This window comes from Geospiza fortis, unplaced genomic scaffold, assembly GCF_000277835.1.
Source record: "Geospiza fortis unplaced genomic scaffold, GeoFor_1.0 scaffold213, whole genome shotgun sequence".
In the NCBI taxonomy this organism is placed as follows: Eukaryota; Metazoa; Chordata; class Aves; order Passeriformes; family Thraupidae; genus Geospiza; species Geospiza fortis.
Window position 1 is genome coordinate 352 of NW_005054399.1, and position 15,723 is coordinate 16,074.

The 15,723-nt window shown below is 48.3% G+C and overlaps 1 protein-coding gene across 2 annotated transcripts; it reads right to left on the minus strand.

Annotated features, from left to right (window-relative positions):
• Window positions 1-261: 261 nt before the first annotated feature.
• On the minus strand, window positions 262-11,298 carry DHRS7B (dehydrogenase/reductase 7B). 2 transcript variants are annotated; one of them, XM_005425976.3, is made up of 7 exons: window positions 11,241-11,298; window positions 6,311-6,486; window positions 4,340-4,455; window positions 3,498-3,708; window positions 2,778-2,870; window positions 1,354-1,506; window positions 262-1,013 (listed from the first exon to the last, which is right to left on the minus strand). In XM_005425976.3, the coding sequence occupies exons 1-7, from the start codon at window positions 11,258-11,260 to the stop codon at window positions 808-810; spliced, it is 975 nt and encodes a 324-aa protein (XP_005426033.1). In that variant the 5' UTR covers window positions 11,261-11,298; the 3' UTR covers window positions 262-807. The 2 variants fall into 2 exon arrangements, with proteins under 2 accessions (XP_005426033.1, XP_030916974.1); XM_031061114.1 differs by lacking the exon at window positions 11,241-11,298 and adding an exon at window positions 10,222-10,232.
• Window positions 11,299-15,723: the final 4,425 nt, after the last annotated feature.

Below are 15,723 nucleotides of genomic sequence, written 5' to 3' on the forward strand. Positions count from 1 at the left end.
CATGGATTCTTCTCTAGTGCCAGAGAGTGCCTGGCATCCACAGGATCACAGCTGCTCTGAGCTGCAGGTGGCCCAGGTGTGCTGCTGTCACCTCTGCAGTGTGTCCTGGCAGCAGCTGCCCTTCTGTGCTGTTCTACCTGTTCAGTGCTTCCCTGCATTCCTTGGGCTGGGATCCACAGAGCTGTCACTGCAGAATGAACTGTCCCAGTCCATTAGTAGGGCATGATTCTGACAGGTAAAATGATGCCAAATACACCCAAATTGTACATCAGTTACTTCTTTAAAAGTGGCACTGGATTGAGCTTAATTTATCAGCTGACTTGGCACGTTAACAGGCAGAGGCTGTGAAGTTTCCCACTGCAAGCAGCATGTCCTGGATCAGACTGGAAGGAGTGGGAATGAGACACTGATCACGAGAGCTCCCAGCTGAGGACTGTATTTCACAGGGGTGGGGACAGCCAAGGGCTGCTCGTGTGAAGGCAGAACAGGTGGGTTTTATTTGTAGCAGGCCAGTAAAGCTGAGCATGCCTGCAGTGAGGTGAGGAGTCTCCCAGCCAGGGGCCTCCCCAGCTGCAGTGTTCCCCTGAGCCCTCCCTGTAGCCTCAGCTCTCCCCCATTGTCCAAGCACCCGTCCTTCTCCAGCTGAGGTTTAGGTGCTGTCTTCCAGCAGTGTGGAGAAAACCACTTCCCAGTCTCCATGCAGTGGTAAACAGCTTTTTGAGAAAGGATTTTCCTGCAGGAGCACCTCCAGTGATGTCCCAGCCGACTGCAGGGGCTCAGCCTCTCCCTGCTCAGGGCAGCTGAGCTCTAAGAGCCCTTTGCTTTTCTCTCCTTTTTTGCTCTAGATGCCATTAAGGTGAAGAACAGCCTGGGGCAGAGGTTCCTCAGGTAGACAGCCAGGCAGGGGGTCAGGCCAGCCACAAGCACTTCCTTCTTCTTCTGTCCCACCGCGTTGAGAACCACCTGAGCCACCTCGGCCGCCGTCTGTCCCTCGGCCGTGGTCTTGTCCATAACTGCCAAGGGAAAGCTGAGTGAGCACCACCAGCAGCAGCAGCAGGTAAACCCCACTGAGCCCCTTTCCTAGGAGTGCTCTAACTGCACATGGCTGCTTGCTCTGGCTCTCACTCCAGCTGGGTATGGGAGCACAGGCAGGTGTTCCTCATGGCTGGCCCTGAAGGCAAGAGTTGCTGTCTGGAAAGGCTCAATTTTGGGGCTTGCTGTTCCTACCCTGCATCCAGAGTTGGTTTTTGATCCTTCAGGGCTAACCTGTGTCCCCACCAGAGGCCATGTGTTGCAAACACACCTTATAATGACATGGAGATGCTTTAGAAAGGGCAGTGAGAGGTATCTCACCTCCATAGCGAGATCCATCCGCTGTGACAGCGTTGAGGGACAGGTTGGTCTGGATGTACCCAGGGCTCACAACTGTCACTTCAATGTCATACTGCTCCACCTCTGCTCGCAGACAGTCAAAGAAGGCCTGGGTAGCATGCTTAGAGGCAGCATCTGGAAAACAGGAAAAGGACTGTGCACCAAGGAGAGGAGCAGGGCTGAAGGAATTTTCACTTTCTGAATGGATTTTTCACTGCAATGCAGCCACTCCTTAGCGAGAGCTGTTCTCCAGCCTCTACGTTTGTTTTTGTTTAGTGAATGGCAGCAACAGGTAGTGGGAGTCAGAGGCAATTTAGGAAGACAAAATGTAAACTCAAGTTCAAAACTGGCTGGGATCCTGAGCTTAATATCACAGCTCTGCCAGAGCACTCCAGAGTGTGCCCAAGCTGCCTCCCACTCCTGATAAAGGAGACCCAAAGCCTTTGGAAGGCAGAGCTGGCTGCCCTGCACGTGCAGAGCAGGTTCAGGGCTTGGCTGCACAAGGGAACAGCAGATCACACAGGCAGGAACAGCAGGGAAGCGTGGCCTAGGGCAGGATTTTCCCCCATGAAATGGCTGAGTGACTCCTTGTGCTTGGTCACTGCCTGTGGCTGCCACCACCACACCAGGAGCACCAGAGCCAGCTCAGCACAGGCTGAGGACCCTGCAAGGATCCAGGCAAGGGCTGAGCTCCTGCTGCCACATCCACAGGCTCTGGTCCCTGTGAAGCACCCTGGGAGCTCCTCAGAACACACTTCCTGCAGCAACTGGACCCACATCACCTGCAAAACCCCATGGCTCAGACATTCCAGGCTCTCTTCCACTCAGCATCATTCCTGACCCACTGTATGCCATCACCACTCTACTTCTGGTGTTCACTTTCAGTGATTTACAGATGCTTCTGTGCCAAATGCTCTCCTCTTAGTTCATCCATCTTTTAAAGGGCTTTTTTTTCAGTAATCCCACCAATATTTCTTGTCATAACTGATTTAGCATGAAGAGTTTGCTGGATCAAGATTGTTTAGGCTTTTGTTCTGGCATTGTTTGTACTACAGCACTTCATAATTTATTGAAACCAAAAATTCCTGCTTTCTTAGAGGAGATAATGCAGACAAATGACAAGGACAAAATACCTTAAAATTATGGAATTACAGTGACTCAAGATAGGACAATCAAGCTGTTTTCAAAACATATTCTCCATCCCTTAACAACTTTAGGACAGGGCTAAGATTTTGTATTTAAGAGTGGCTGTCAGTGGTTTGTGACCCCATTGAGGGTGATGCACAGCTCTGCCTTCCCTGCACACAGCCAATTCCATGAAGAGCTAAATGTGGAAGCAGGAGCCAAGTATTTATTCAGCCTGGTGCCCCAAATATGTCTTTCCCATCTTCTGTGGAGGTACTTACATGCAGATCTGAAAGGAATGCTTATTTTGCCTTGCACGCTGCTGATGGCCACAATGTGGCCTTGTCTCCTCTTGATCATGGAGGGGAGAAGTGCTAGCAAAGGACAGAAAAGACCCATTCAGACAACAGTCCTGCCATTGCTGCTGTCAAGAATCAAAGCTTTCAGAGCACTCAGAAATGCTGAAGGGAATTACAAGTTCCCTCTTCAGTGCAGGGGCTGGGACAGTGCTTGGGATGCCTCTGACTGAAGCTGTGTCTGCCTGGGAGGGTCACCTGGGAGGAGATTCCTTGTGCCAGAGGCTGCACAAGGGTTGCTGTGGTGGCTCTGATCTCCCACACAGTGGGCAGCAGGATTTGCTTTTCCAGCTACCAGAACATCTTCCCATTTCCTGCAGCTGATACACTCCAGGCTGAGCTTTCTGTGGGACCAAAGCTTCCCAGGAAAGCTGCAGCTCCACTGGAACCCCGCACCACGTTCTGTCAGTGCAGACAGGATAACTGGACCTCCTCCCAAGCCCCTGCCAGGCTGGATCAGGAGATGGAAGCAGGGATCATCTCCACTGGGGTATTTCCCACACAGTCATGCCCTCAGGCCTGCCCAGAACCCCAAAGCTCCCTTCAGCCTGTGCTGAACCAGGCACAATGACAAACACAAGCAAAGCTGTGCTCAGCTGGGCTGGTCTGCAGAGGCATCAGCCAAATCCTGTGGGTCACAGGTACCTTTGGTGAGGGCTATAGGTCCAAAGTAATTTGTTTCCATCACTTTCTTATCCACGTGCAGCCCTGTGTCCACAATGGTGCCTCTGAAGCTGATGCCAGCGTTGTTGATCAGGATGTCCACGTGACCCAAGGCCTTGAGGATCTCCTCAGCTGCATTCACCACAGCCTTGGTGTCTGAGAGGTCAAACACCACGGTGTGAGGCTCGTGTGGCTGTGAAGAAACTCAAGTTAGCAAAATACAGTTCAGTGCTGGGTGTGCCAGCTCTGGGATCCCCCAGCTCTGGAAGCACAGGAGCAGGGCCATCCAGACCCTGTTCCATGTGGCAGGAATTCATGGCAGAAACAGGCTGTGCTCCTGTAGCCTCTTCCTTATCCCTGAGCCTAGCCAAGGGACAGGGGAGATCTGCCTCAAGTACTAAAGTTTCCTGTTCTCTTATTAAAGGGAATGCATCTGAAAAAGGCAAAACCTAACCCATGTGTTTTCTGCAGAAGCCACCAGTACCTTTCTTAGCCACAGTCAGCCAGTATAGACATAAAAAATAAAAGCAGAAATAAAATTTTCCAGATTCAGTGTATAAGGTGCAGGTGTAAAGGGTCAGGACACTGCCCTCATGTGCTTTCACTTCCATTTCTAGCCAAGCTGGCTTCTTTCTGGGGGTTTTGACAAGGAATGACAAGCCAGCTCAGTGTACTCCTATATCAGCATCCATCCCTAACCACAGAGCTGTATTTTTCCTATTGCTCAAGAGAACAACTCACAGACAATTCTGTAAGTTCTGTGAGAGCCCAAGCAGAAATCCAGGCCAGGTGAGCCCAGGGGCCTGTCCTGGTGCCACACTCACGTTCTTGCGGTGATTCTTGACAGCACAAAGCTCCTGCACCAGCCCCTTCAGCTTCTCACTGTCTCTGCCACACAGCACCAGCCTGGAGCCAGCTGCATGGAAAGCTTTGGCACATTCTGTGGAGAAGCAAGAAGAGAGAAAAGCAGGCATGTGAATATCAGCCAAAGGACAGACCCACATCAGCCCTGGGGAGAGCTCAAAGTGCTGTTTGCTGCAGGGTCTGAGGCGGCTTCATTGCTGCTGTGTGGTGGCCAGGCTGGCTGACAGAGAGGTCACAGCCATGTCCCCCTCTCCTGGGACTGTGACAGACACATGAGGCAGCTGCTGTGCTCACACATTCTGTGCTGGTTAGACACTTAGTGTGCTCTTCACACATCCTCCCCCTCAGCTGGTCACATTTGCCTCTTCACTTTTGACCACAGTTACCCTGTGTGTGTCATCTAACACAGGTCTTAGGAGTTTCAGTTTTAATGAACACCTCCAGAGGTTCTGGGAGCCTGGGATGTAAGGCCTTCATCAAGGTGATTCTCTTCGTGGGGAAAAGCCTGGAGAAGGGATGCCAGGCTATGGTCCTCCTAATTGCATGTCCCTGTCCCCCCTGGGAGTCAGAGGGACAAACTGCTTGTTTGCACAAGGGATGACAGTGGATGGCAATGAACACACAGTAATTAGAGCTGGTCTGGTGTATTAATAACTAGGAGTAAGGGGAGTTGTAGAAGATCTTGCAAATGAGTCAAAAAGGGAGGAAACTTTACAGTACAGTGGTGGAAGTCTCTACACCCCAGAGCACAGAGAGCTCCAGCTGGAAGGTCTCTCCTGGAATACTAATTTCCTCTCTTCTTGATGAGAAGTACAAGATCCTTTGCCACTCCCACTCTTTGGTTGAGGCATTCAGAGAGAACCAGTTCATCTCCTTTGGCCAGTTCCTGAACACCCCTGTCCTTAGGGACAAACTCACATGCAAAGGCAGCATCAATTAAAGCTCTATTTGTTCTAGAAATGTACTCATCCTAATGAGAGGCCTTAATAGCAGAGAGCACCTTGTCTTCTCTTCAAGCAGCTTTTAAAGCAATTATAGAAAGCAGAATTAGAGAATGTAGCCACTGAAGTGAAACATAAGTTTCATTTGGAAAAAAATACTCCCTGGTGTTAATAATGCCAAGAGTTTGACTTTAGAGTGGATGGATTTGTACCTTAACTTGAGGGTGAGGGACAAGGAGAAGGAGTGGAAAGTTTGGCAGAGCAGCTGGAAGTACATGAAGGCAGAACACAACTTCTGGGAGGTTTCACAGAAACAATTTGACTTCCTGGCTTTTTCAGGATTTAGGGAAAAGACCCCTGACAGCACAAGAACAGCATCTAATTCCTTGCTTTGATGAGCTCCAGTTTATAGAAGGTAATTTAAATTTTTTGTACCAAATGTTGAGATTTCCTTGCATATACATCTACAAGAAGAATCAATCAAAATTGCTGTCTGAAAGGAAGGATGATAATGCACTTTTTTGACTTCAGGGACAATATGTAATGATATGGAAGAATCAATAATTTTATTTACACAAATTAAATAGAAAAATAAAACCCAGAAGAAGGTAGTTTATGTAATGGCAGCCTTACTGGCAGCTGTAGTTGGTTCAGAGCTGGAAAAAGCCATTTCAGTCCTTCTTCCCCACCCAGGTGGGGCAGCAAGAGCTGGAGCTTCATGCACAGGACAGCAGTGACCTGAGAGCTGTGCCCAGGCTGCTCTGGTCATTTCCCTGGCATCTCCCAGGTGGTTATTGGAACAGGAATGGTCTCTCCCAGGCTGGCAGATGCTGGCAGAGTTGATTCAAACCAAGTGGTTATGAGTCAGGTGGGAGCCACGTCTCTCAAAACTCAATCAACAGGAACTCGCAGCTCATTCCTTTGTTCCAAGAGCTGCTCCTGCCACAGCCCCTGCCTGTGCTGCCCTTGGTGGGCTGTGTGTGTCCATACCTTTCCCCAGGCCAGAGGTGGCCCCTGTGATCACCACCACAGCCTCCTGCAGGTAGGTTCGCATCCGCACCCACTGCAGCAGCCGGAACAGCGCGAAGATGCCCAGGCTGCCGAAGAGCAGCGGGATGATGACAGTGCTGGTGAAATCCATCAGCTTCCCTTTCTCAGCTGTCTTCCTAGAGCCACAGGGTGAGAGGAAAGAGATCATTTCACCATGAGGAAAATGAGCAAAGGCCTGAAAATGACTTTGAAATTGTTTTTCTTAACCCTGCCTTAGACCACCAATAAACCACCAAGGTACTTCTGTATCTTCACCATGTTTTCTCATGCCTTCCTTTAGGTTTTGGAAAGTTCACATCAGTACCCAATTTTAAGCACTGAAACAGTAATGTGAACATCCCAGCAGGACACTTGGCATTGCATCCTGTCAGCTGTCCCATCACAAACTTGGGTTCAGGGATGCTGTTCCCATGTTTTGCCCTAAATTCACCCTCTTGTCTGGAAGTTCCTCAGGGCTGGGATATTTCTCCACATTCTTCTGATTGTATAAAACTGTTCAGATTTCTCTAGAACAGCCAGTACCAGAGTATCTACAAGCCAGAGATCAGTTACTGTGTGTTATCCCAGATGGATATAAGCCAGTCTGTCTTTTGGAGGCTCCAGGTTTTCTCTCTGAGCCAGTAATTTGCTTAACACACTGAAATCTCATCCTGGGATTGGATTCTGATACCAAGGCATAGCCCTAATCTCCTTGCTAAGCCATTCCTTCAAGAGAGTAGTTTATGTGACAGCTTCCTAAGGGCCAAAGAGCAAGTGGGACTCCTGTGAAAAGGCCACTGATTTTTCCTCTGTATATCCCTGAGCTTTTATCAAAGCTTGGTGTAAGAGTAAAGTTAATTACAACCCCTTCCTGAAATCTTCTGGGTCACACATGAAGTCAGAACCACACATCAGAGTATTTTCCCTTCCCTTCTTCTTTCTCATGCAGGCAGAGTTTGAACTCTTGCAGTGTGAACTGCAAGACAGGCCTTTACTGGGAAATTCTGGGCACACAACTTGTGCTCCTTCCAACAAAAGGAGAGCATGAGAAGAGAAAACAAGAGGTAACTACAATGCCAAGGCAGAATCCAGTGTCACTGAGGGGATGGCAGAGGCTCTGCATGCCATGGAACAGAGCTAATGTGGAAAATGTCAGGCTCTTCCAGATACCCATCAGGGGCTTGGAGAGAATTCCTCAAATAGTTGCTCAGTGAACAGCTTGCTGAAATAATAGTGAACTGAATAAAATAACTATTTCTGGGGGTACAGCTGGAACACAATAAAATAACACATAAAGGCAGCTCTAAATACACTTGGCAAGGTCTAAAAACAAAACCACCAAGGTAGAAAACAAATCTTGGGGTGCTTTGGAGCTTCCCATTCCCAAAGTGATTTCTGTGTGTCTCAAGTCCTTCCTGGTGGGATGCAGTGTGGATCATGCAGGGAAACACCAGAGCAGCAGCTGCCCAGGGCACAGGGAGTGTGCCCAGAGTGGGAAAGCAGAAACCCCAAAGGAGGATTCAGCTCAGGCACTGCAGAGCATCTTATTCCTGCACCCCTGTGCTGGGAGTGCACCCAGGGTGTGTTTGGCACTGGTTTGCAGCCAGGGACTGGGATAGTTCATTTGACATAAGAGAATGGATCTTCCCTGAAATAATTCCTGGGGAAGAGATGTTTTGACACAAGGCCACTGGATTTTCAGGCTGGATGAGAAGGTTCTCCTGACTGGTTCATGCTCAGCAGCTGCCTTCTTTACAACTCCCCTTTTTTGCTCTCTCAAAAGTCTCTTGAGATTCACAGCACAAAGTGTGGGCAGGGACAGCAGGTGCTGTGCTGACATTGGGCTTACAGGACATTCTGGAATCAGAAAAAAACCCTCAGCCCACGTTCAGGCCCTTTCATTATTTCCCAAGTGGGAGCTGACAGCTGCACTGGCACTTGCTTCATGGGGCACTGGAAAAATCTGGCCCTGCTGTGGTTTCAATGCAGCTGCAAAGGTAACTGAGAAGAGGGGCCTTTCCTGACACCTCCCCTAACTAAAGCACACTGAGATCTGAAAAACATTTCTAATCTTTTATTGTATTTCTTTCCTTTTTCTCATGTTATGCACAGGAACTGGGCAGATTGTCCATCTCTGCCTGAGGGCTGCAGCAAACCAAGAACCCAGGCAGGAGCAGCAGCCTGCTCTGGCAGCTCCCAGCTGGAGCCTGAGCCAACAGGTAACAGCTCTGGGGAGGGGAAACATGGCATGGGAAGAGAAGGAGAGGAGCCAGAGGGACAAGGAGTTGCCAATCAGAGACGTAAATCCCTTTATATATATTAGATAGATAGATAGATAGATAGATAGATAGATAGATAGATAGATAGATAGATAGATAGATAGATAGATAGATAGATAGATAGATAGATAGATAGATAGATAGATAGATAGATAGATAGATAGATAGATAGATAGATAGATAGATAGATAGATAGATAGATAGATAGATAGATAGATAGATAGATAGATAGATAGATAGATAGATAGATAGATAGATAGATAGATATAGATAGATATAGATATGTAGATATATAGATATATAGATATATAGATATAATATATATTAATTATATATTAAGTATATATTATATATAATAATATACAAATATATTATTATTAATACATTATATGGATATAACATCTTTATTATATACTATATTAATATTATTTTATGTTATTAATTATATATTATCTGTATTATATTATTGGTTGTATATTGTTAATCTTATAGAATTATTAATAATATTATATAATTAATATTATATATAATGTATATTTTTGGGGCCATGCAGATGCAGTGCCTTCTTCCAAGGTGCTCAAATGGCCTCTTAAAAAAAAACCCAAACAAAGAAAATCTCAGTTCAGTCAGACTTGAGAGAGAGGACAACCCAGCTGAGTAAATCATTTGGGACAGAAGAACTTCTGTAGCACTTCAGACCTCCAGCAACAAGTTTTGCTTTGATTTTGTGCTTCTATCACAACCCCAACTTTAGGTGACACTGAAGCAGCCAAAGGCAGCCCAGAGCAGAAAATGCTGTGCCACATTGAAAATGGGGGTGAGGGTGGGGGACACGTGGGGGTCACAGCTCATCTGAGATGCACTGACCATCCCAGGCCTCCTGCTCTGAGCTCTGAGACCCCAGCATCACCTCAGGTCAGTAATTTGGGTATTGAGGCTGAAAAAACCCCTCTGTTTTTAACAGGTAATGTTTCTTACACCAGGCTTTCAGCCTGGGAGAAGCCTCTGCTCATTAACTGCAAACCAAGCCCTGGAATTCCCAATTCTCCATCCCAAAGGGCAGGATTGGAACATGCAGGTTACCAGAGAGCAGAAAGAAGAACACTGATAATGTCAGCAAATACAGGTGATAGGAAACTTTTTTTGAAACTTTTTAAATCACATTTATCCACTTATTGGATAAATGTGATTTATTCCCATAGAATAAATCACATTTATCTAATTAAAAATAAACCCGGAACTTTCCCCTTAAAACAAAACTGGGTGTTCTCTTGTAAAAGTCAGGACAATGGTTTCTGAAGGAACAAGGAACATTCATTATTCATTAATAAGGTCAAGGATGCAAAGATGAGACCAGATCCTAAAGAACCAAACCCCTGGAAGCTTCCCCAAAGCTGATTGTGCAGCTCCAGGCTCCCAGAATCACACTGTCCTTTAGGTGACAAGTGGCACCAGCTGGGAGGCTGCAACCCCAAACCCAACAGCTGGGGGGATAAAAGGAAGGGGAAAAAAATCTGATTTTCCTAAGGAAAAAAGCACAGCCCCCGTGGGCTTGAGTGAGGGCTTTAGTGTGAAGAAAGCACAAGGTCCTACCTGAGAAAGGAAGGGGCTCACCAACAGTGGCTCTGAGCTGGAGCTGCCTCGGTGCTGCCTCAGGACAGCCCCGAGTTAAATGTGGAACTGGCAGCGATCCAAGCAAGTGTCCAATGCCAGCCCAGCCCGGGCTGCCTCTAAAAACAAACCCAGGGAACACAGCCCTGACCTTTGCAGGGCACGGGGAATTCAACCCCCACACGGACAACACAGAGGGAGCTCCAAGGCTGAAAGCAGAAAAAGCGGCTCAGGAGGAATGCAGAGCTCCTCATCCAAACACGGAGCAGGAGGAGAGCACAACCCAGCTGGAATTCCCAAAGAAAGCTGGAATTCCCAAAGCCAGCCAGATCCAGATTGCTGCTGGATCTCCGCAGTCCTTCAGTGCATCCTGCCTGAGTTCTTCAACCCACGGGGCAGCAAAAAGGGAAAAAATGTGTTTGCAGCACCCAGAAACCAGCCCGGACTTGAGGAATTACCTGGAATCCCACCTGCTCTAGTGGAAGGTGCTGGCAGGGGTGGAACGAGATGGGATTTAAGGTTCTTTCAGCCCGAGCCAGCCTAGGATTCTATGAAATCGTTTTCTCTTATCTTCCTGTCCCTTTTACTCAGTACAAAGTGTAATTCCAAAGTGTAATTCCACCCACACGGAATTCCTCCGTTGGTGTTCGGGACAGAAACAAAGGCGGCCTGATCAGAAAACTCAAACATTCGTTGTTCCAAATAAAGCGTTTTGCGGACATTTACCAAATCAAGAACCATCTAAACCTCCATGAGGTGAGGCCATGACGGCCGCCTGTCCCTGGTTTATCTGTACCTGGGTTTTTAATTTATCTGTAATTGGGTTTTTAATGTCGGCACCAGCGGTGAACTCTGTCCCGGAGAGCGCCGGGCGTCCCTGCCCGCCCCAGCGCCGCCTTCCCCCAAGCTCTCCCGCATTCCCCTGAGCCTCGCAGCCCCCCGGGCCCTCCCGGCTGTCCCTCCTGTCCCTCCCTGTCCCCTCCTGTCCCCTCTGTGCCCACCTGGCCGCCGCCGTCACCATGGCCACCGCCGGAAGTGGGCCCGGGCCGCTTCCGCCCGAACTCCTCTCCCCGTGACGCCAACCGGAAGTGGCTGTGGAAGAGCAGCTGCCCTCACTTGTCCTCCCGACTGTGCAGCCCGGCCGGGGAGCGGCAATGCCAACCAGGGGTTCCGCCCTCACGGGGTTCCCCACCGGTGAGTATTGCCCTCAGTCCCAGAATCCCAAAATCCCGAAGGGGTCAGGCTGGAAGGGAATGTGGGGCGTGGGTTCAGCCTCCCTGCTCAGGGCCGTCCCAGAGCACAGCACAGGGCTGCTCTGGAATATGGCCGGTGAGGGAGGGAGGCTCCACAGCCGCTCTGGGCTCCCCTCAGAGCTCGGGCGCTGTGGCATCGGCACAGGACACCCCCAAAATCCCCTCCTGAGGGTGACACAGGCACAGGACACCCCCAAAATCCCCTCCTGAGGGTGACATCGGCACAGGACACCCCCAAAATCCCCTCCTGAGTGTGACACTGGCACAGTTCAGGGCTGTGTCCTCACTGTGCCTGTGAGGAACAGCAGTAAATTCCTGTAGGAGAAAAGAGACATTTCTGCAGAGCCTTTTTCAAATCTGTGATGGGGAAAAACCCAGATTTCTCTGATTTTCCAAGAACTCTGTGCAGAAATGGGGCCTGGATGTGCAGCTGTAAATCCCCTGGCACTGATGAGGGCACAAACCTGGCCCCAGTGATCCCAAAGTCCAAATGTGTCAGGATTCTTACCCTGAGGAAGGAAAGGCAAAGGGATTGCTCTTAGTGAAGCTTTTTGTGAAGTTTTTGTGATTCCATTTACAGAGGAATCAGAAATACTGAAAGGTTTCCAAGGGTATTTAATCCCAGATGTCTTTCCCTGTGCACAGCAGAGAGATAAAGGACAGTTTTTTGCAGCAGTTCTTTGAAAGGTGGTTTTATCATCCATTTTTATGGTAACTTTTTTCTGCTCCTCTCTTCTAATAGGGAAAACACTGAAATTAATTCAAAGCTTCAATGCTGGTTCATCATTAGTAAGGGATCAATATTTCAGGGAAAAGATGAGAAAATAATTCAAAATCTTCCTAAAAATTACTGTCTGAAAGGAAGGATGATAATGCACTTTTTTGACTTCAGGGACAATATGTAATGATTTGGGAGAATCAATAATTTTATTTACACAAATTAAATAGAAAAATAAAACCCAGAAGAAGGTAGTTTATGTCATGGCAGCCTTATTGGGAGCTGTAGTTGGTTCAGAGCTGGAAAAAGCCATTTCAGTCCTTCTTCCCCACCTAGGTGGGGCAGCAAGAGCTGGAGCTTCATGCACAGGACAGCAGTGACCTGAGAGCTGTGCCCAGGCTGCTCTGGTCATTTCCCTGGCATCTCCCAGGTGGTTATTGGAACAGGAATCTGTTCAAATGCTCTCTCCCAGGCTGGCAGGTGCTGGCAGAGTTGATTGAAACCAAGTCCCACAGCAAAGGCTCAGACTGGAGCTGCAGCTGCAAAGTCAGTGGAGTAAAGCTTGACTTTGTTGCTTTGACTGGATTCCATTTCCTTAGGTTAATCTAATGTAATTAACAAGAAATTCACCTCTGATTTAAAGCTGCTCATTGATACATCATGCACTGGGATTAGAAGATTTACTGATGTCAACATGTCTTTGTTCTCAGAACCATCAGTGAAGACTCTCCCCCACATCTAGGACTGGTTTGCAGACTGGGCAAGCCCCAACAGGTAAATGTTGGCATATTGTAAAACTATGCTTGTTGGTTTTATTTGCACTCAAATCTCTTTCCTTTCTCATTTTGTCAGGCCACAACTGCAGAGGGCTGGAATCCTTTTAGCATGTTAACACTTCCTTGACAAACATCCTGCTGTTCTGTTGCTGCCCTCTTGCAGTGCAGGAGCTCTTTCTTGAGGGGGAGAAAAGAAAAAAATCTCCAAACTCAAGGATTTGAGTTTGCACTTGTGTTTGGTGACATCTGCAATCACTGAGTGCAGATCTGCAGCCTTTTAACCCTAATCTCTAGGGCAGCAATTTTGTGCCCTAGTTCCTGTGGGCTCTTATTTGTCACTTTTTCTTTTTCCAGGAGTATAAGATGCAGCTTCTTTCTGTAAGAAAAGCTTTGGTTGCTTACCCTAAGAGCAAAGATCTGGGCAGAAATCCCCACAGGGTAACAAAACCCTTCCCCAGGGAAAACATCCTTGAACTAGTTTGAACTGAGAGCTCCCAGTTTCACAGTGCCTGTGGCTGGGAGATGTAAATGTTCCAAGGGCTGTGGCAGGATTAAAGATTTTCTTGTCTCAGCCTCTCATACAAGAGTGCAGACTCTCATCCTCCCCTCCCTGCTCCCATAATTTGAGTCAATGAAAACATTCTAAGGTGGTAGGGGGAGAAAAAACAGACCTAGGATGGAAAACAGACAAATAAGGGTTTCTCAGGGCTTTTCCAGTTCTTTGCCTTTGCAGATTTGTCTGTGTCCCTTCCAGACAGTGACCCCAGAAGATGCTCTTATCTTTTGCCTCAGTTGTAGTTCTGGTTTGGAACTGGGCTCTGACTCAAGGACACCAAACTCCTTTCAGAGAACTTTCTGGGTACTTGGTCACTATTTCTCTCAGCTCTTGTCTCTGGGAGAATTTTGCTGCAGGTTCAGTTCATTGCAGTTCAGTTTTTTTCCACCACCTGAGTATTATTTTTCTTTCCCAGCTATTTTCTATAAGGTTTGTTTGTAATTACTGTCTCCTCCAGAGCCTGCACTGCAGCATTTCCAAGCTCAGTGTGAGAACAGTGTAGACTTAGTGAAACTGCATTTCTGATGTGTGATCGTGCTGCAAATCCCCAATCCTTGCAGATAACCCAAGAGCTGGGGAAGAGGGAGAGGCAGCAATATCCTCTCCTCCTGCAGATGCCCACACTCCACAGCCACTTTAATGCAGCTGAATGCTTCCAGGGGAGAGACAGTGATGTTTTGTCACACACAGAAATGGCAAAGCTGAGGCACCATTTCCATAAACAGATGCTAATTGTGGTTGTTTTAATTGATGAGAGGACAGCTGAACAGAAGTATTTCCTACCTGCAGCTTCACTGCTCTCAGGATACTCAGCCCTGTCCTTCTGCTGCCTTTACTTCTTGGTTTGGAGGAGGAAAAGCAGGTCCACGCTGAGGGCTGGGCCCCCAAGAGCTGTAAAGGTGCAGGCACATCTGCAGAGGAGAGGAGAGCCCATCCCTGTCTGGGTTTGGGTGGGTCAGGAAGGAGTTAAATGACAGCAGAGGGAGAGGCTGTGCTATTGTTCAGGCATCCCTGGGTCCAGGGTGGCTGATCTCTATTCCCGGATCTGCCTCTGGCTTCCTGCACGACCTTGGACCGCTCCCTTACCTTTTCTTTTCCTTAGCTCCCAAACTACAACATGGAAATCCTTCTCTTCCTGTGGTGCCTCGTTCCCTGCGGGATTCAGGGGGCTGAGGTTCACTGGTGGGAGACGAGGGGAGCACAGGAACGCGTTTCCACTCAGAAAGATTTAAGGAGAAGGCAGCAATTTTTGGGGCATGTTCCTGTTCGTTCAGGTCCAGCACGGGCTGTGCATATTTGGGTGATTTTTGGGGTTTTTTAGCAGCAAACTTGTGGTGAAAGGCAAATGTTGGTGCAGCTGCCCAGAGCGCTGCCAGCTGCAAGGAGCCTGTTCTTCACTAGATGGTGCTTTGATCAAAGATTTGGATAAGCGCAGTTCTTTCTGCACAGAATTTCCTAATTTTTTTCTTCCCCAGTCTCCATTCCTGCCCCTTTTTCTGTGCTTTAACACCACGGGGGACACTTAATGATGCTGGATATCGAACAAGGCTAATCTGTGGTATTGCAGGCTCCAAGCACCCACCAGCCCGCCGGGCTCCCGGGCTTTGGGGTTTGAAGTGTGGATCAGCGCTGTTGGGCTGTGGCAGAGAATTGAATTCTTTCCGTGTTTTCTATTCCCATAAGGAAAAGGCTTCAAAGAGCAGGTCCCCTCCCCCTCTCTGCTGGTGAAGGGCATTTAGGGAAGCTGGGAAAGAAATCCAGCCCTGACAGACGCATTTATTTAACAAACCACTGCTTTTCCCTACCTTAGCAGAAAACTGGGTGTTTTTTAAAAAGGGGATTGCTGCTTTTATATCCATCTTTGTATTCAGGAGATGGTTACCTAGCCAAGGTCATTGCTGCTGCATGCCTGGATCGAGCAGCGAGCCATCCTCCTCTTCGTGAATGAGCGCTGCTTTCAGTGGGGCTCTCCCAAGGAAAAAATAGGAATTAGGCTTGGATCTGGGCAGCACAAGGTCCCAAGCCGCTGAGAGATCCACAGGAACAGCGTCCCCTTTTCCAGCGGCAGCAGAGGGGATGAATGAAGCTGTAATCAAACATTTCCTGTGCAGACATGCACGGGGCTGGGCTGGGCTGTGACAGCCTGCTCCAATCCGGCACACTCGGGGCCATCCGGCCGCA

Coding starts and splice junctions, on each gene's coding strand:
- DHRS7B (XM_005425976.3), bottom strand. CDS start 11,260: ATGGTGACGGCGGCGGCCAG. Junction 2,871..3,497: donor ACCTATAGCCCTCACCAAAG/GTACCTGTGACC, acceptor GTCCTTTGCTAG/CACTTCTCCCCTCCATGATC. Junction 1,507..2,777: donor CATTCCTTTCAGATCTGCAT/GTAAGTACCTCC, acceptor CCTGTTTTCCAG/ATGCTGCCTCTAAGCATGCT.